The 14,180-nt window shown below is 40.3% G+C and overlaps 1 protein-coding gene across 4 annotated transcripts in view; it reads right to left on the minus strand.

Annotated features, from left to right (window-relative positions):
* Positions 1 to 14,180, minus strand: part of CACNA2D3 (calcium voltage-gated channel auxiliary subunit alpha2delta 3) — a 1,133,445-nt gene that overhangs the window by 275,293 nt on the left and 843,972 nt on the right. For all 4 annotated transcript variants that reach the window (XM_069736702.1, XM_069736703.1, XM_069736699.1 and 1 more), the window contains one exon: positions 120 to 200. In XM_069736702.1, the coding sequence (XP_069592803.1) occupies positions 120 to 200 (81 nt within the window). The remainder of the gene's footprint in view (positions 1 to 119; positions 201 to 14,180) is intronic.

Consider the following 14,180-nt stretch of genomic DNA (forward strand, 5'->3'; position numbering starts at 1 on the left):
TCCTAGACTTCTGTAGCTTATAAAACATGAATGTTTACAAAGGTATAATACATGCAAAATATGTGACAATATATTAACACTAAAGCAACTGCAGCTTAAAATGGTAGCAAAAAATGTACCTGCCACCACTGGCGATTTTCGGTCATCTAGAAGCTGAATGGCTGTACTAGCTGTAACAACTGTACTTTTGTTCACCGAACCTGAAATTGTAAATGAAATGTTAAAACTACAGAAAAAAAACATATACACTGTAATTATAAATGGTATTGGTTTATTACGCAAAGAAAAAAAAGTTCATGTACTATAACATTACGTTATGCTATAGTGCAAGCTTACAGTGGTAAAACTAGTGTAAACTATAGACATGAAAAGAATACTTTATATTCATGTTATTAAAGTTATTAATAGTATGAACTGGTTTTGAAAAAGGTACCATAATGGGGACAAATTTTACCCCAACTTTTTAAAATACAATTGTATTTTTCTTCAAATTGTTGTTTAAAGTATGCCACTATGCAAAAATATTTCTGCTATAATTTTGAACATTTTAAATAATTAAAAGTTATATTTTTTTCAACAAGTATTTGAAAAGAACCACCATGCTCCAACTTGTTTTTTGCTCCATTGAAGTAGGCAAAAATGTCATCATTGTTTTTTTGCAAGTGGACTTTAGTTGTAAAAAACTATTAGTTATATTTCAATAGTTCTAACACTATAAAATACAAAAAATCTTTTTAGCAAATATTTCTGAGAGCCACCATGCTCAAGCATGATTTAAGTAATAGTTGTTATAACCAACCTGCCTTTCATAAACTAGTTAAAGCCCTCACATGTCATGGTTATTACAATAATTGAAGTTAGCTAGTGTGGTATTAATCTCCACATTGTTTGACTCAAAATATAAAACACTCATGGCCATTACTATGTAATGACGCAAATGGTTTTTCTTATGTCTAAGCAAAACTGCAAATAATTTTTTTTAGTGTTTTAATGCTTCTGATTTTTTATTTTGTTTTTATAAAAATGAAATAAAAATGCTCAGCCATGTTAATCTAGGTATATATTTAGTACAATTTTATCATCAGGATGGTGTGGCAATCATTTGAGTGTGAAGATATGACAAGCTTTATATATTATAGTTATGATGTAAGCCATTAGATCAACTTACAGTGAATGGGGCTACTTTTACTTCTGCAATATTGTAGGATACAAAATACTTTTAAAGTAACGCTTCAGTATATTTTTTTAATTTAGGCGCTGAAGTGGTATCACTGTCTCTTCTCTATGTGTAGTAAAATACTTACCGTTCGCCATCTTCTACTGTTCCCGATGCCACTCCAGTCCACATGAACGAAGTTGTGACTAGCCGGATTGCTCCAGTGGGAGGAATGAAAGTCACTTCTCAATGTAAGTCTATAAGACTCAGAATAAGGCTGTCATAGAGTAACATTGAGAGCTAGTGATGTTAACTGTGAGTATAGGTCAGTCCTTGCTGTGCAATCACAAGATGATGGAGAGGTCACCGAGCAGTGCCAGCACCAGTAGAAGATGGCACGCGTAAGTAATTTGCTACATATAGCGAATAGACATTAGTGATACCACTCCAGTGCTGAAATAAATAAATACACTGGAGTAGAACGTTAATTTCTTGTTTGTTTATGGAAAATTAGGAGTCCTTATTATTAAAATTGTCATTGTTAGATTGCAATTACTAATTATTTAAACTCACACAATGCAGATGATTCATGTCGAAAAGTTCCCATACACATAGATAGCTGTCAAACAAACTTTCTCCCGATTTCCCTATACACATGATCGCTCAGCTAAATCAGATCTCATTCTTTGCACTGAGAAGGGACAACACCCCGAAACACGTTTCTGCAAATTAAGATTCTGGTTTGGATTTTATCCCAAGTCATAGGGCAAGTCTCATTAAAGGGTCGATATTGAATTTTAGGATTGCTACTTCCAATAGCTGGCACTAGAGTTCAAGCCCTTTGCCTCTCTGAAGATGCAATTTGCATATTGTACTTCCCAGGGGAGCACTGCATGGCCTATAAGTTTCCTTACACTGGCAAGTCTCTTCACAAGAAGAGGTGTTAACTCTTAGGCTACTTTCACACTAGCGTCGTACTCGACCCGTCGCAGTGCGTCGGGCCGACGTACCGACGCATACTGTGGAAGCGCCGCACAATAGGTGGCAGCGGATGCATTTTTCCAGAGCATCCGCTGCCCCATTGTGAGTTGCGGGGAGGTGGGGGCAGAGTTCCGGCCGCGCATGCGCAGTCGGAAATGGCAGACACGACGCTCAAAAAAAAACGTTGCAAGCAACATTTTTTTGTTCGGACGGTCCGCCACAATGGTTGCGACGTGTGGCAATGCGCCACAATGCGTCGCTAATGTTAGTCTATGGGGAAAAAACGCATCCTGCAGACAACTTTGCAGGATGCGTTTTTTCCCCAAAACGATGCATTGCGACGTATCCCAAACGACGCTAGTGTGAAAGTAGCCTTAGACCCCAGCTGGGCTGAGCATACATGTGTCTTCAATAAATAGAGGGGAGAAAACCTTTTCATTTTAACTGCCCGATTCTTCTCTCTATGACATCATCTGTCGAAGATGAGTCTGGAGGCCTCCATACACATGAGATGGTTGGCCGATCCTGCTGAAGTTGGCCAGTACTGCCAACTTTAATGGGAATGAGGGGCTTAAGAAACACATTAGCGAATATACTATATAACAGAAATAAATGAAAAAGTGACCTACAAAATTAGATTAAATTGTAATCTTAGAAGAATCTAGCTGCTTTACTAAACCAATAGTTTAAATCCCTAATCTAGTTACTTGTATGCACATCTGTAATTTTCAGTTCCAAAAAAGACCGAGGACCTTCTAAGTTCTTGCAACATTGCAGAAACACAAGCTGTTAAATTCAATTTAATGACTGGTAGTACAGTGAGAATTCTGACAAGACATGAGGTCCGGGCCCATCTCCATATGCATTGGCCTTTGGCTGATTCCTTGTACTGTACGTGATTTATATTACAAATAGTCTGCTTAGCCAAATTATGAAAACATTGTATCTATTTAACAACACCATCCTCTCGATAATCTGGATATTCTCAAATGGAGATATCTTGGCTGCAGAATCAAAAGTTTATTGAAATGAGAACACTGAAGACTGGGATTTTATTATGCGGTTCTTGAAGACAAGACCCAGGAACCAGCACTCCAGTTCAAGCAGATGCTGGATAATTGCAAGCCCTGCCCATTAAGAGTTTGCAAATTACTAACCAATTTTCTCTATTTAAACATTACAATTTAGTCAAATAGTCTGTAGAAATGCTGATTTTTCAAAACGGGGCTCATTTATGACTTTTGATAAGAAGTTGGAGTTTAATGTGCAGCCAGTGAACAAGAAAATTAAGATTGCGATGATGTTTTATGAGAAAAAGGCAAACGTGAAAATTAGTCAAATTTAAAGTACATTTTTATACTGGAGGTTCTTAAATGGTCCGTCCACTTTTTGAACATTGTTTTAAAACAAGTGTAAAAAAAATTAAATAACTTTGAAAATAAATTTTCTTACATGCCCTGAGTCTAAGATAAAATAATGTATTGCTGACGGAACTGCATTCACAATTCTTCAGACTTCAGAGCTGAACTCTCTCAATAATGAGTTTAGGCGAATTGCCTTCTGCGTCACCTTCACACCAAATCAAGTTCCAATTTTGATTTGCTCATAAATCAGCTGATAAAATGATGGGTGAAGGAAAGATTAGAAATCCTACCATGAGGCCGCTCACTGACGGCTTTCACTTTGAACAGCATTCTGCAATGTACAGTGATACATAGAAGCTGCAGAATCCAAATTCGGCAAAAAAAAATTTACTTAGCTTTGTTAAGAAAAATCCTACATGTCAACCAAATTACATGCATTTATTTAAAGAATTTAAAGAATAGAAGGTCCAAATGGGTCCATTGGTTTTTAGCAACAGAAAAAAATATTTCTACTTATTACAGGTTTCTGAAATTTAGCAATTTCATATATTATTAAATATAAGTAATGGTAAAATTTATTAAAGAAATGAATTATTGTTTCTATATCCAAAATGGGATCAAGATTGGAACAGTACATAGAGGACAATAAGTAACTAGTGGTTGTCAATGTTGGACAATGTCTTTTGGTTAGAAGTTTCTTCCGACAATTACCAAATCACAGGATGTCTCATTGCACCAACAACCAGTAAACAACTTAATCTATGGTAAAAGTAATCGTGGGAAAAGTTGTAACAGCGCTTATGCTGACGTCAGTGAGTTGAACTGAGTTCATTGGATGTGAACTTCCAGGACCTTTCTGATGGTACCGCGAACGTGAGAACTTTCTCATGGTTGCGGTGACAGTAAGGTCATAGGAGTTCCATTTTTGACAACCAGACAAGCTAAAGCTGTCAACTTGGAGCTTATATTCTCATTCTGGTAAGGGGCCATGGATATTGCCCCCTCAGCCTAAAAATAGCAGCCAGCAGCCCCCTAGAGATGGCGCATCTTCCTATTTGCCCTGAGGCGGTGGCAAGAGGGGTTCATATTTGTGGGGTTGATGTCACCTTTGTATTGTCCGGTGACATCAAGCCCATGGCTTAGTAATGGAAAGACATCTATAATCTATCTTTTAGATGCCTCTCCATTACTAAGCTGTGAGCTTGATGTCAACAGACAATACAAAGGTGACATCAACCCCTTAAAAATGAACTCCACTTGCCACCATCACAGGGAAGAGCTGAGTGAAGCAACAGAATTGGCTGATCTATTTAGGTTGATGCATGGCCCCTTAACTGCCTGAGAATACCAGACCTCAGCTGTCAGTTTTAGCTTGGCTGGTTGTCAAAAATGGGGGGACCCCATGCTTTTTTCTAAAATTATTTATTTAAATGATAAAAAAACAGCATGGGGACCCATTTATTCTTGATAACCAGCCTTGCTAATGGTGACAGCTGAGGGTTGCACCTATCACTTTTGCCTGGCTGATAATCAAAAATACAGGGGAAACCATGTCAATGTTTTTCAAAAAACATTTATTTATACTGCAATTGATTGGTCAATTTATGCCACTTCTCCTGGTATCTGCCCTTAATTTTAGCTGTTTTGGCAGCTTTTTGCCCCCCTGAAGGTGTTGTCTATGCGTATGATTTTGCTTCCCATTGAAGTCAATGGGGTTTGGGTATGTTGGTCGAATCGTTCAGCGAACATATTCAGTGATCATCGGGATGTTCACCGATCCGAACCGAACTGAACCTTGAGAGGTTCGCTCACCTCTGTCCAGGACTATTATTGTCATCAAAGTTGTTAGCAATGCCGAAAGGGGCTCCAACCGAGTGTTCGTTCCTCCCTATACTGTAAAAATATGGCACAACATTCATAATATGGGCTTTGCCATTTTAACATGACATACAATATGAAGTTACATGTAAACGAGCGTTGTAGAAGCAGCCACTGTGAGGTCTTTTTGTTGGTAGCCTATTATTAATCCTCTTAATACCTTCTAGATTTCCTGAGAAAAGTTATATTTTACTAGACTCCAAGGACAAAATCTATTCCATTTGTTGTGAAAAGAACATTTCTCTTAAAAAATTATTGGGCAGAAATTGTTGCCTGTGTCTTATCTTTTCTCTCCCCGAAGGCCAAGAGATGATATAAATCATTATCCTAGCAATGTCGTCATGTCTCCGAGTTGTTTTTCAATTTAATTTCAGGTCAATGGGTAGCACTAAATTGCGGCCAGTTGACGGGAGAACCTCTGAATGAGTTTCATTACTGCTGGCTAGGACACGTGGACCATGCCCAAAATTATTCTGTTCTCATTTCATAACAGATCTACATTTTTTGTCAGCTATTGGGAATTAATCCAGCCTCTCTGTCTAATCTCAGCTTGCACTGAAGCATTTCAACCAAGAATCTCCCTGCCTTGTCCACCAATCCTACGTGTTCCAATACTGACAGACCGGCCAAAAGTAGTCAATGAATTGCATATATTCCCATTACAATGAATAAATTATATTAATGATGAGATACAATGAACACAAAGGCCTTAGTCAGGATGCTTCACACAGGGGAAGGTTATGGAATTCATTTGTTTTTGAATGCATACATTTATTGGTCTACTTTTTACACTGTGTTATGGTTGTTCCAAAATTAATAATTCCGGACCATAAAATACAATATCCTATTGAGTGAAGCCAACTGCGTGTTCTGTATTATATAAAGGCCAGACGCCTTAAGGAACATGTCACTCCATTCATACTGCCCAAAACTAGCTAGTTTTCCAAGCAAGTGATTGACAGGTCTCTTTCTAAGTACACACATGGGAGTGACCATTCAATCACAAAGAGTAGTGCTGGAAAAACTGGCTCGGGGCGATACCAAACTATTCTCAGCTCTTCCTATGGTCCTTGGATGAATCTTTAATCTAAGTTTTTGTAAGCCTGATAATAAGCAGCAAAATTAAAACATTAGGTGGAAGAGTTGGTGCAAATCAATTTTCAGCACCCGATCCATCAGAAATTTCGATAATCTGTGTCCTTTGGACTAGAAACCTGAGAATTGCCTCTTGCCTGACTTCCTCTAATTAACCAGCCTGGCACAATACCATTGGTGGGTTTTTATGCACATGTGATGCAATGTGATTGTCCAACTAATAAAGCCGCGGTTACCTTTCCAACCCTAACGGTTCCCAAGGCTCTTGTCCATCTACCCGAATTTATTGACATGGTGATGGACCAGGTTCTTTGAATCAATTTTCACCAATTCTAGGAAAGGGCAAATATCAATGGCAGATATTTGTAAATTAATAATATGAATAATAGAAAAAATATAAGATTTTTGGATGCTCCCAGCATCAAAGAACCCATTTATAGCCTTTAAAAGAAACTAAATTTAAAGGGGTTATCCCACTAGCAACATTCATAATCCTACACAAAACGGAAGATGATGCCACTTCAAATTGAACAAAATTTATATATATACAGTTAGGGCCAGAAATATTTGGACAGTGACACAAGTTTTGTTATTTTAGCTGTTTACAAAAACATGTTCAGAAATACAATTATATATATAATATGGGCTGAAAGTGCACACTCCCAGCTGCAATATGATAGTTTCCACATCCAAATCGGAGAAAGGGTTTAGGAATCATAGCTCTGTAATGCATAGCGTCCTCTTTTTCAAGGGACCAAAAGTAATTGGACAATGGACTCTAAGGGCTGCAATTAACTCTGAAGGCGTCTCCCTCGTTAACCTGTAATCAATGAAGTAGTTAAAAGGTCAGGGGTGGATTCCAGGTGTGTGGTTTTGCATTTGGAAGCTGTTGCTGTGAGCAGACAACATGCGGTCAAAGGAACTCTCAATTGAGGTGAAGCATAACATCCTGAGGCTGAAAAAAAAGAAAAAATCCATCAGAGAGATAGCAGACATGCTTGGAGTAGCAAAATCAACAGTTGGGTACATTCTGAGAAAAAAGGAATTGACTGGTGAGCTTGGGAACTCAAAAAGGCCTGGGCGTCCACGGATGACAACAGTGGTGGATGATCGCCGCATACTTAATTTGGTGAAGAAGAACCCGTTCACAACATCAACTGAAGTCCAGAACACTCTCAGTGAAGTAGGTGTATCTGTCTCTAAGTCAACAGTAAAGAGAAGACTCCATGACAGTAAATACAAAGGGTTCACATCTAGATGCAAACCATTCATCAATATCAAAAATAGACAGGCCAGAGTTAAATTTGCAGAAAAACACCTCAAGAAGCCAGCTCAGTTCTGGAAAAGTATTCTATGGACAGATGAGACAAAGATCAACCTGTACCAGAATGATGGGAAGAAAAAAGTTTGGAGAAGAAAGGGAACGGCACATGATCCAAGGCACACCACATCCTCTGTAAAACATGGTGGAGGCAACGTGATGGCATGGGCATGCATGGCTTTCAATGGCACTGGGTCACTTGTGTTTATTGATGACATAAGAGCAGACAAGAGTAGCCGGATGAATTCTGAAGTGTACCGGGATATACTTTCAGCCCAGATTCAGCCAAATGCTGCAAAGTTGATTGGACGGCGCTTCATAGTACAGATGGACAATGACCCCAAGCATACAGCCAAAGCTACCCAGGAGTTCATGAGTGCCAAAAAGTGGAACATTCTGCAATGGCCAAGTCAATCTCCAGATCTAAACCCAATTGAGCATGCATTTCACTTGCTCAAATCCAGACTTAAGATGGAAAGACCCACAAACAAGCAAGACCTGAAGGCTGCGGCTGTAAAGGCCTGGCAAAGCATTAAGAAGGAGGAAACCCAGCGTTTGGTGATGTCCATGGGTTCCAGACTTAAGGCAGTGATTGCCTCCAAAGGATTTGCAACAAAATATTGAAAATAAAAATATTTTGTTTGGGTTATGTTTATTTGTCCAATTACTTTTGACCTCCTAAAATGTGGAGTGTTTGTAAAGAAATGTGTACAATTCCTACATTTTCTATCAGATATTTTTGTTCAACCCTTCAAATTAAACGTTACAATCTGCACTTGAATTCTGTTGTAGAGGTTTCATTTCAAATCCAATGTGGTGGCATGCAGAGCCCAAATCGCGAAAATTATGTCACTGTCCAAATATTTCTGGCCCTAACTGTATATACAAATCACATGTTAAAAGGGGAATCGGTATAGAGAATGCTCCACTCACAGGGTGTACAATGCGACCCTTTCCAAAGCAATTGCCATAATGAAAAATTATTAAGATTTTACAACATAGTAAAAAGGATAAAGTCGCAGAAAAATAAATATATAAAGTGTTAGGGCTAGCGGAACACACAATAATTAGAGGAAAGGAATAAGGTGCGTTCGCAGCCCAGGGTCCACCGTGCAGGGATGGAACCTGCTGCTAAGCAATGATGGACTATATGGCGGTACAATGAGAATACACACACGGGTTAGCTTCACCCTGTGTGAAAGAAGCAAACCCTGTTGCGTCACAGGGCCGCAGTACCGCACGTAACAGAAGTAATAATAAAGTAGCACGAGAGTGCATGCGGTGCCGCACTGACGGACGCCACTAACCACCCAGACATGGGTTTGGAAAGCATGGTGATAGCGCACGGCACCGCACTGACGGTCACAGCAATAGACGCTGTTTGTGTACTATGTTGTTAAAGTCGGGCACTAGATTACAATCATCCTCCTTACGCAAGCATTCAAACACAAGGGAGGGGATGATTAAAGAGCGACTTTCACTCACAACACACACACATAAACAAGTGTATACTAGCGCACGGCCGTGCGGCCATGCGAACCTTTTATAGCTGCAGCAAGTTTAGGACCTTCCTAGAGGACCAATGAGAACTGCTACAGTAACTGAAAAACTTCAGGACCTTCCTGGAGGTCCAATAGGAGCTACTGCAGTACCTGAGCATGTGACCCCAGACCTCCACTGAGAGGTCTTCCTTTGGGCATGCTCAGAAGGGGAAAAGCAGGATTTAGTCCCAGAGATATAGAAAACAAGTGACTAGCACACTCCTAGGGATTGTGATGCAAAATGGAGGGGTTTATTTACATACAAAGTCACAAACGTTTCGGTCAACTCTAGACCTTCATCAGTGTGCTAAGTACACCTGTATGTAAGGTAGAGCCCCAAATGGAATGTAAATAAATGGCATCAAAAATTATAACTGGTAAACTCGAACCAGGACAAACAAATTGGAGATGTCTAATGGAAAGGGTTAAGCCAAGGGGCCAGGACCTGGCGGTGGACACCGCGGAGTTTGGTCTCTCCTGTGCGCTGATTTGCGTCATAGCTCTTTAGCTATAAGGGTTTTCTCCCCTCCCCTTGGCTTAACCCTTTCCATTAGACATCTCCAATTTGTTTGTCCTGGTTCGAGTTTACCAGTTATAATTTTTGATGCCATTTATTTACATTCCATTTGGGGCTCTACCTTACATACAGGTGTACTTAGCACACTGATGAAGGTCTAGAGTTGACCGAAACGTTTGTGACTTTGTATGTAAATAAACCCCTCCATTTTGCATCACAATCCCTAGGAGTGTGCTAGTCACTTGTTTTCTATATATCAAGGTTTGGGCACCTATCGACTGTGCACCTCCCCCCTCGGCTGTGCTTTGCATTTTCTATATCACTATATTAGTCCCAGAGATGTCTGCTTGCCGCTGATCAGTACTGGCTACAATGGACAGAGCCTGGAAAGGCAGCAGTAACCCTTTGCACAGAACCAAACTGAGCGAGACGCTGGGACCGACGTCTCCGCTGAGCAGGCTCCACTGCGGCTGATGCAGAATGTGAGACAACAGCAGACAAGGTTCGAGATTCCCCCTATGCAGCGGCGGGAACTCGACTCCTAACATAAAGTAGTATAAAGTGGGCAGTATACAATGTCTCCAAAAGCAAGCAAGTAAGTAGTAGGATATCCTATTGGTTCAAAACAAAAACAACAGTGCTAGCACATATTCAAAGGAAGGAAACAACAATAGTATAAGATAAGAATGGTACAATCACCACAGAGATAAGTTACATATATAGATAAGCCCTGAGCCTTTTATTTAAAGGTGTAGAATGCCAAGTGGTTAAAGTGCACACAGTGCAACAAAAGGAGAATAAAGCATCAGAGCGATATAAAGATGCATGACATAGCTAAAGTGCACATAAACCAATGTGGGGCAGTATTAACTGTCTTACCGGACAACAAGTAGTTAGAAATATATCCTAATGGTTCAAGTCCAAAAATAACAGTGCTGTATAAAAGTGCATGTCATAGTGCAGAAGAGCAATCCAGCAGATCACCATAAAATCAATGATTTACTGTGGTGATACACCGATTAGAAAGCAGTACAGCAATATAAACATGTATAGAGAAAGGGAAATTATATACAACCTGGGACTGCAGCTCAGGGCCTCAACAGGAAACCAACAAACTCCTGATCCTGAAGTATCAAGAGTAGCAACAGGAGTTAGAGAAGCAGCTTGTGCAGCATCAGCAGCAGTTACAGCAGGTTCAGCAGCAGCAACAGATGGCTCTATTGGCAGAAACTGTCTGAGCTATGGAGAATGCATCATTCGCCAGCCAGAGTGAAGGGATTCAGGTGAGGCGAACGGTAAGAGATGCCTTACAGAGGATCACTTCGTAACTCCAAAAAACTGCCTCTATTTTGGGTGTGACGATTTTGAGAAAGCAGCAAAAATTCTGCCACCTTGATAACTGCCATATTGACTTCTGTGACCATTGGCTTTTGACCGGTTTTTGTAAGTTGCCATAATATATGGGAAAGGCCTTCCTTTTCCCTGGTCAGTGTACTTTGCTATTGACCTCTTTCACCTTTTCCACCGCCCTGTATGGCCTCTGCCACTGTGTAAGGAAATTGCTCTCCGCTGTGAGCACTAACACAAGTACTCAATCCTCAGGTTTAAATTGTCTCCTCGGAGCTGACCGATTTAACCCCCTGGATTTTTCCTCTAGGGCTTTGAGGAGCTGCTATTTACCGGTCCTTTCACCTTGGTCTCATGATACGATAGGTCTTTATGCCTGGTCTCTTGCAGAAACTGATCATCAGCTCTCATCTCCTGGGGAACCCTATTTACATTTTCAAGAGTACCTTTTAGGGTATGTGTCCACTGTCTGGATTACATCCGGATTAGCTGCGGATTGAACGCTGCGTACAACCGCAGCGTCTAGATGTTACAGCATAGTTGAGGGGATTTTATGAAATCCCGTCTCCACTATGCATGCGAACACGCACCCGGCAACCCTGCATTTCCGGACATGCGGAGCGTCTTTTTAGAACGCAGCATGTCCGTTTACCTCGAGGTAAATCACAGGGCCCTATGAATGGGGTGCGGAGATTCCGGATGTGTGCAATGAAGACATCCAGAATCACCGTGTGTATAGAAGGGGGAAACGCTTTGGGCGGAGCGAGTTTTCCGCTCCATCCAAAGCGCCGGTAATCCGGAACGTGGAACCTTACCCTAACTGTTAAGCTTCAGGGGATTCTTTCTCATCCTCCTTTCTAGCCCGTACAGTAGAAATTCACTTTTTAAATCAAGTGACTTTGATATCGTAGCCAATTTCTGGACTACTGGGTGATACAGATTAAGCTTATAAGTCCCAGAACAAAGGAAAGTCTTAACAGATAACAATAGCATGTAACAAGTCCTTGACCACTCCTGATTGGTAGAAAACAGAACCATAGTCCATACGTATGTCGAACTGGGCCTTGGCATCTCCATGGATACACCTTAACTCCTTCTCTTTTCCCATGGACTAACAGATACAGAAATGTGGCCCTTGTCATCAAACTCCCTGAGTCCCAAAGTCCCATCACTTGGACACCTTTCACAGTCACCAAGTATTTTTGTAGGAGCAAGGACATAGTACGCTTTCTGCGGTTCTGGGGCTAAGACCTCTGCCCATTGCTTTGGGGACAGTAGAAGAAGCAGGGCGGCGAAACGCGCGCGTCGGGGCGGGAGGTATAAGGCTATAACAGCGGCACACCAAGCGAGCACTGAAACATTCAGGTAATAATGGATTTAGTGCCATCATCTGCACTTGTCATCATATGCATTTAATGTTTCCTTAGTGACTGTGTCCTTTTTAGCCCTCACAGCAGGATCTAGGTTATTGAAGATACCGTTTTTTGTACACCCTTAGGGTGACGATTTAGCTTTGAAATATTGGTAGCCTGATTGCTTGTGCTGAACAGAGCTTAAAACAAGGACATATATTAATGATACTCATATATTTAATGACATAGATTAAAAAGTTCTTTTATACACAATACTACCCTCTGGTGGCAAGTCTAAATATTGATTAGGTCTTTTTGTGAAAAGCACTTTATAACTATTTAATATATATCATATTTATATTCTTTTTTGCACAATGCACTTTATTATATTTGAATATAGTTTGTTCTTGTGCTGTTATTGCTGTACCTAAATAATTTGTCAAATTTGTGCCACTGTAAACCCTCCTTTTTGGATACCTCCATTATTCCAGCTAAGTTCCGTTCCTGAACATGTTTTAATTTTATCGTATTTAATTAAATAAAAACTAATACAGTTTTAAAATAAATTTTGTTGTCACTTCAGATTTTTCTTTTGCACCTAAACCAATTGACTATGGTGCATAAAGAATAAGGTTCTTTGAGTTTATTCTTATTGAAGTATTGCCTTTCTAATATAGGCCTAATAATTATTTGAGGACGTTTTTTGTCTTGAACCCTCTTAAACATAGTCAGGGCAGCCTCAACATCATCCTTCAGAGTCATCTTCATGCCATTAAGCATGAGCCTCACATTCGGACCAATTTACAGCCCTATAGGCTCTGTCAGTTGACAGATGGTGTCCATCTCCCGTCTTTGGGCTGAGGAGGTATGTAGCAAAGCCAGGTAGGCTAGGGTTAAATCCAAGCTCTACAAGTTTTGATTAGAACACCTGGCTGGCCCTGCATATAACCACACTAGCTGTTCTCCTTAGTTGGTCAGCTCAGGGAAGCTGACCAGGCTGGATGTGTCTAAGAGCTGAAGAGAGATACAGGACATAATGCCTCTCCGAAAAGAGTCTGCCCAGGCTGTGTGCAGAGAACTGCAAGTATCAGTGGTTGCTATATGTACAACAGCTGTTTTGTTTGACCAAGCTGAGGCTAGCTCAGCACCAGAATGTTTGGATGAAAAAGTAGGAAGAGATCTGTTTTGGGATGACTGGGGAGTGTAAAGCCACAAATAGAGTTCATTACTTTAAAAACCTGTTTGCAAAAGTCTCATTACTACCAAATATGTCAGAATGTTCCCTTGGCTCAGTTGCATCTTCACTACATATCACTGAGAGCACATTTGTTTTAGCTTAGCTGGGGTCAGATACCACCTGGGGAGTATATTGTATGGATTTTCTTGTAAACGTAAGCATTGAGAGCTAGCTGGCAATGCTTTCTTCTAGTGGTGAGAAAGTACGGTTAAAGCAAACTTGTCAGCAGGATTGTGTTGAGTAACCTACAGAAAATGTCAGGTTGGTGCCATTATACTGATTAAAATGATACCTTGGTTGATTAAATCTGTCTTGTGGTTGTTGTTTAATCCACATTTGCAATTTTCAGTTAATGAGATTCTTGTGCTTTAGGGCGGGGCTGTGGGCATGA

Source organism: Ranitomeya imitator, chromosome 8, assembly GCF_032444005.1.
Source record: "Ranitomeya imitator isolate aRanImi1 chromosome 8, aRanImi1.pri, whole genome shotgun sequence".
In the NCBI taxonomy this organism is placed as follows: domain Eukaryota; kingdom Metazoa; phylum Chordata; class Amphibia; order Anura; family Dendrobatidae; genus Ranitomeya; species Ranitomeya imitator.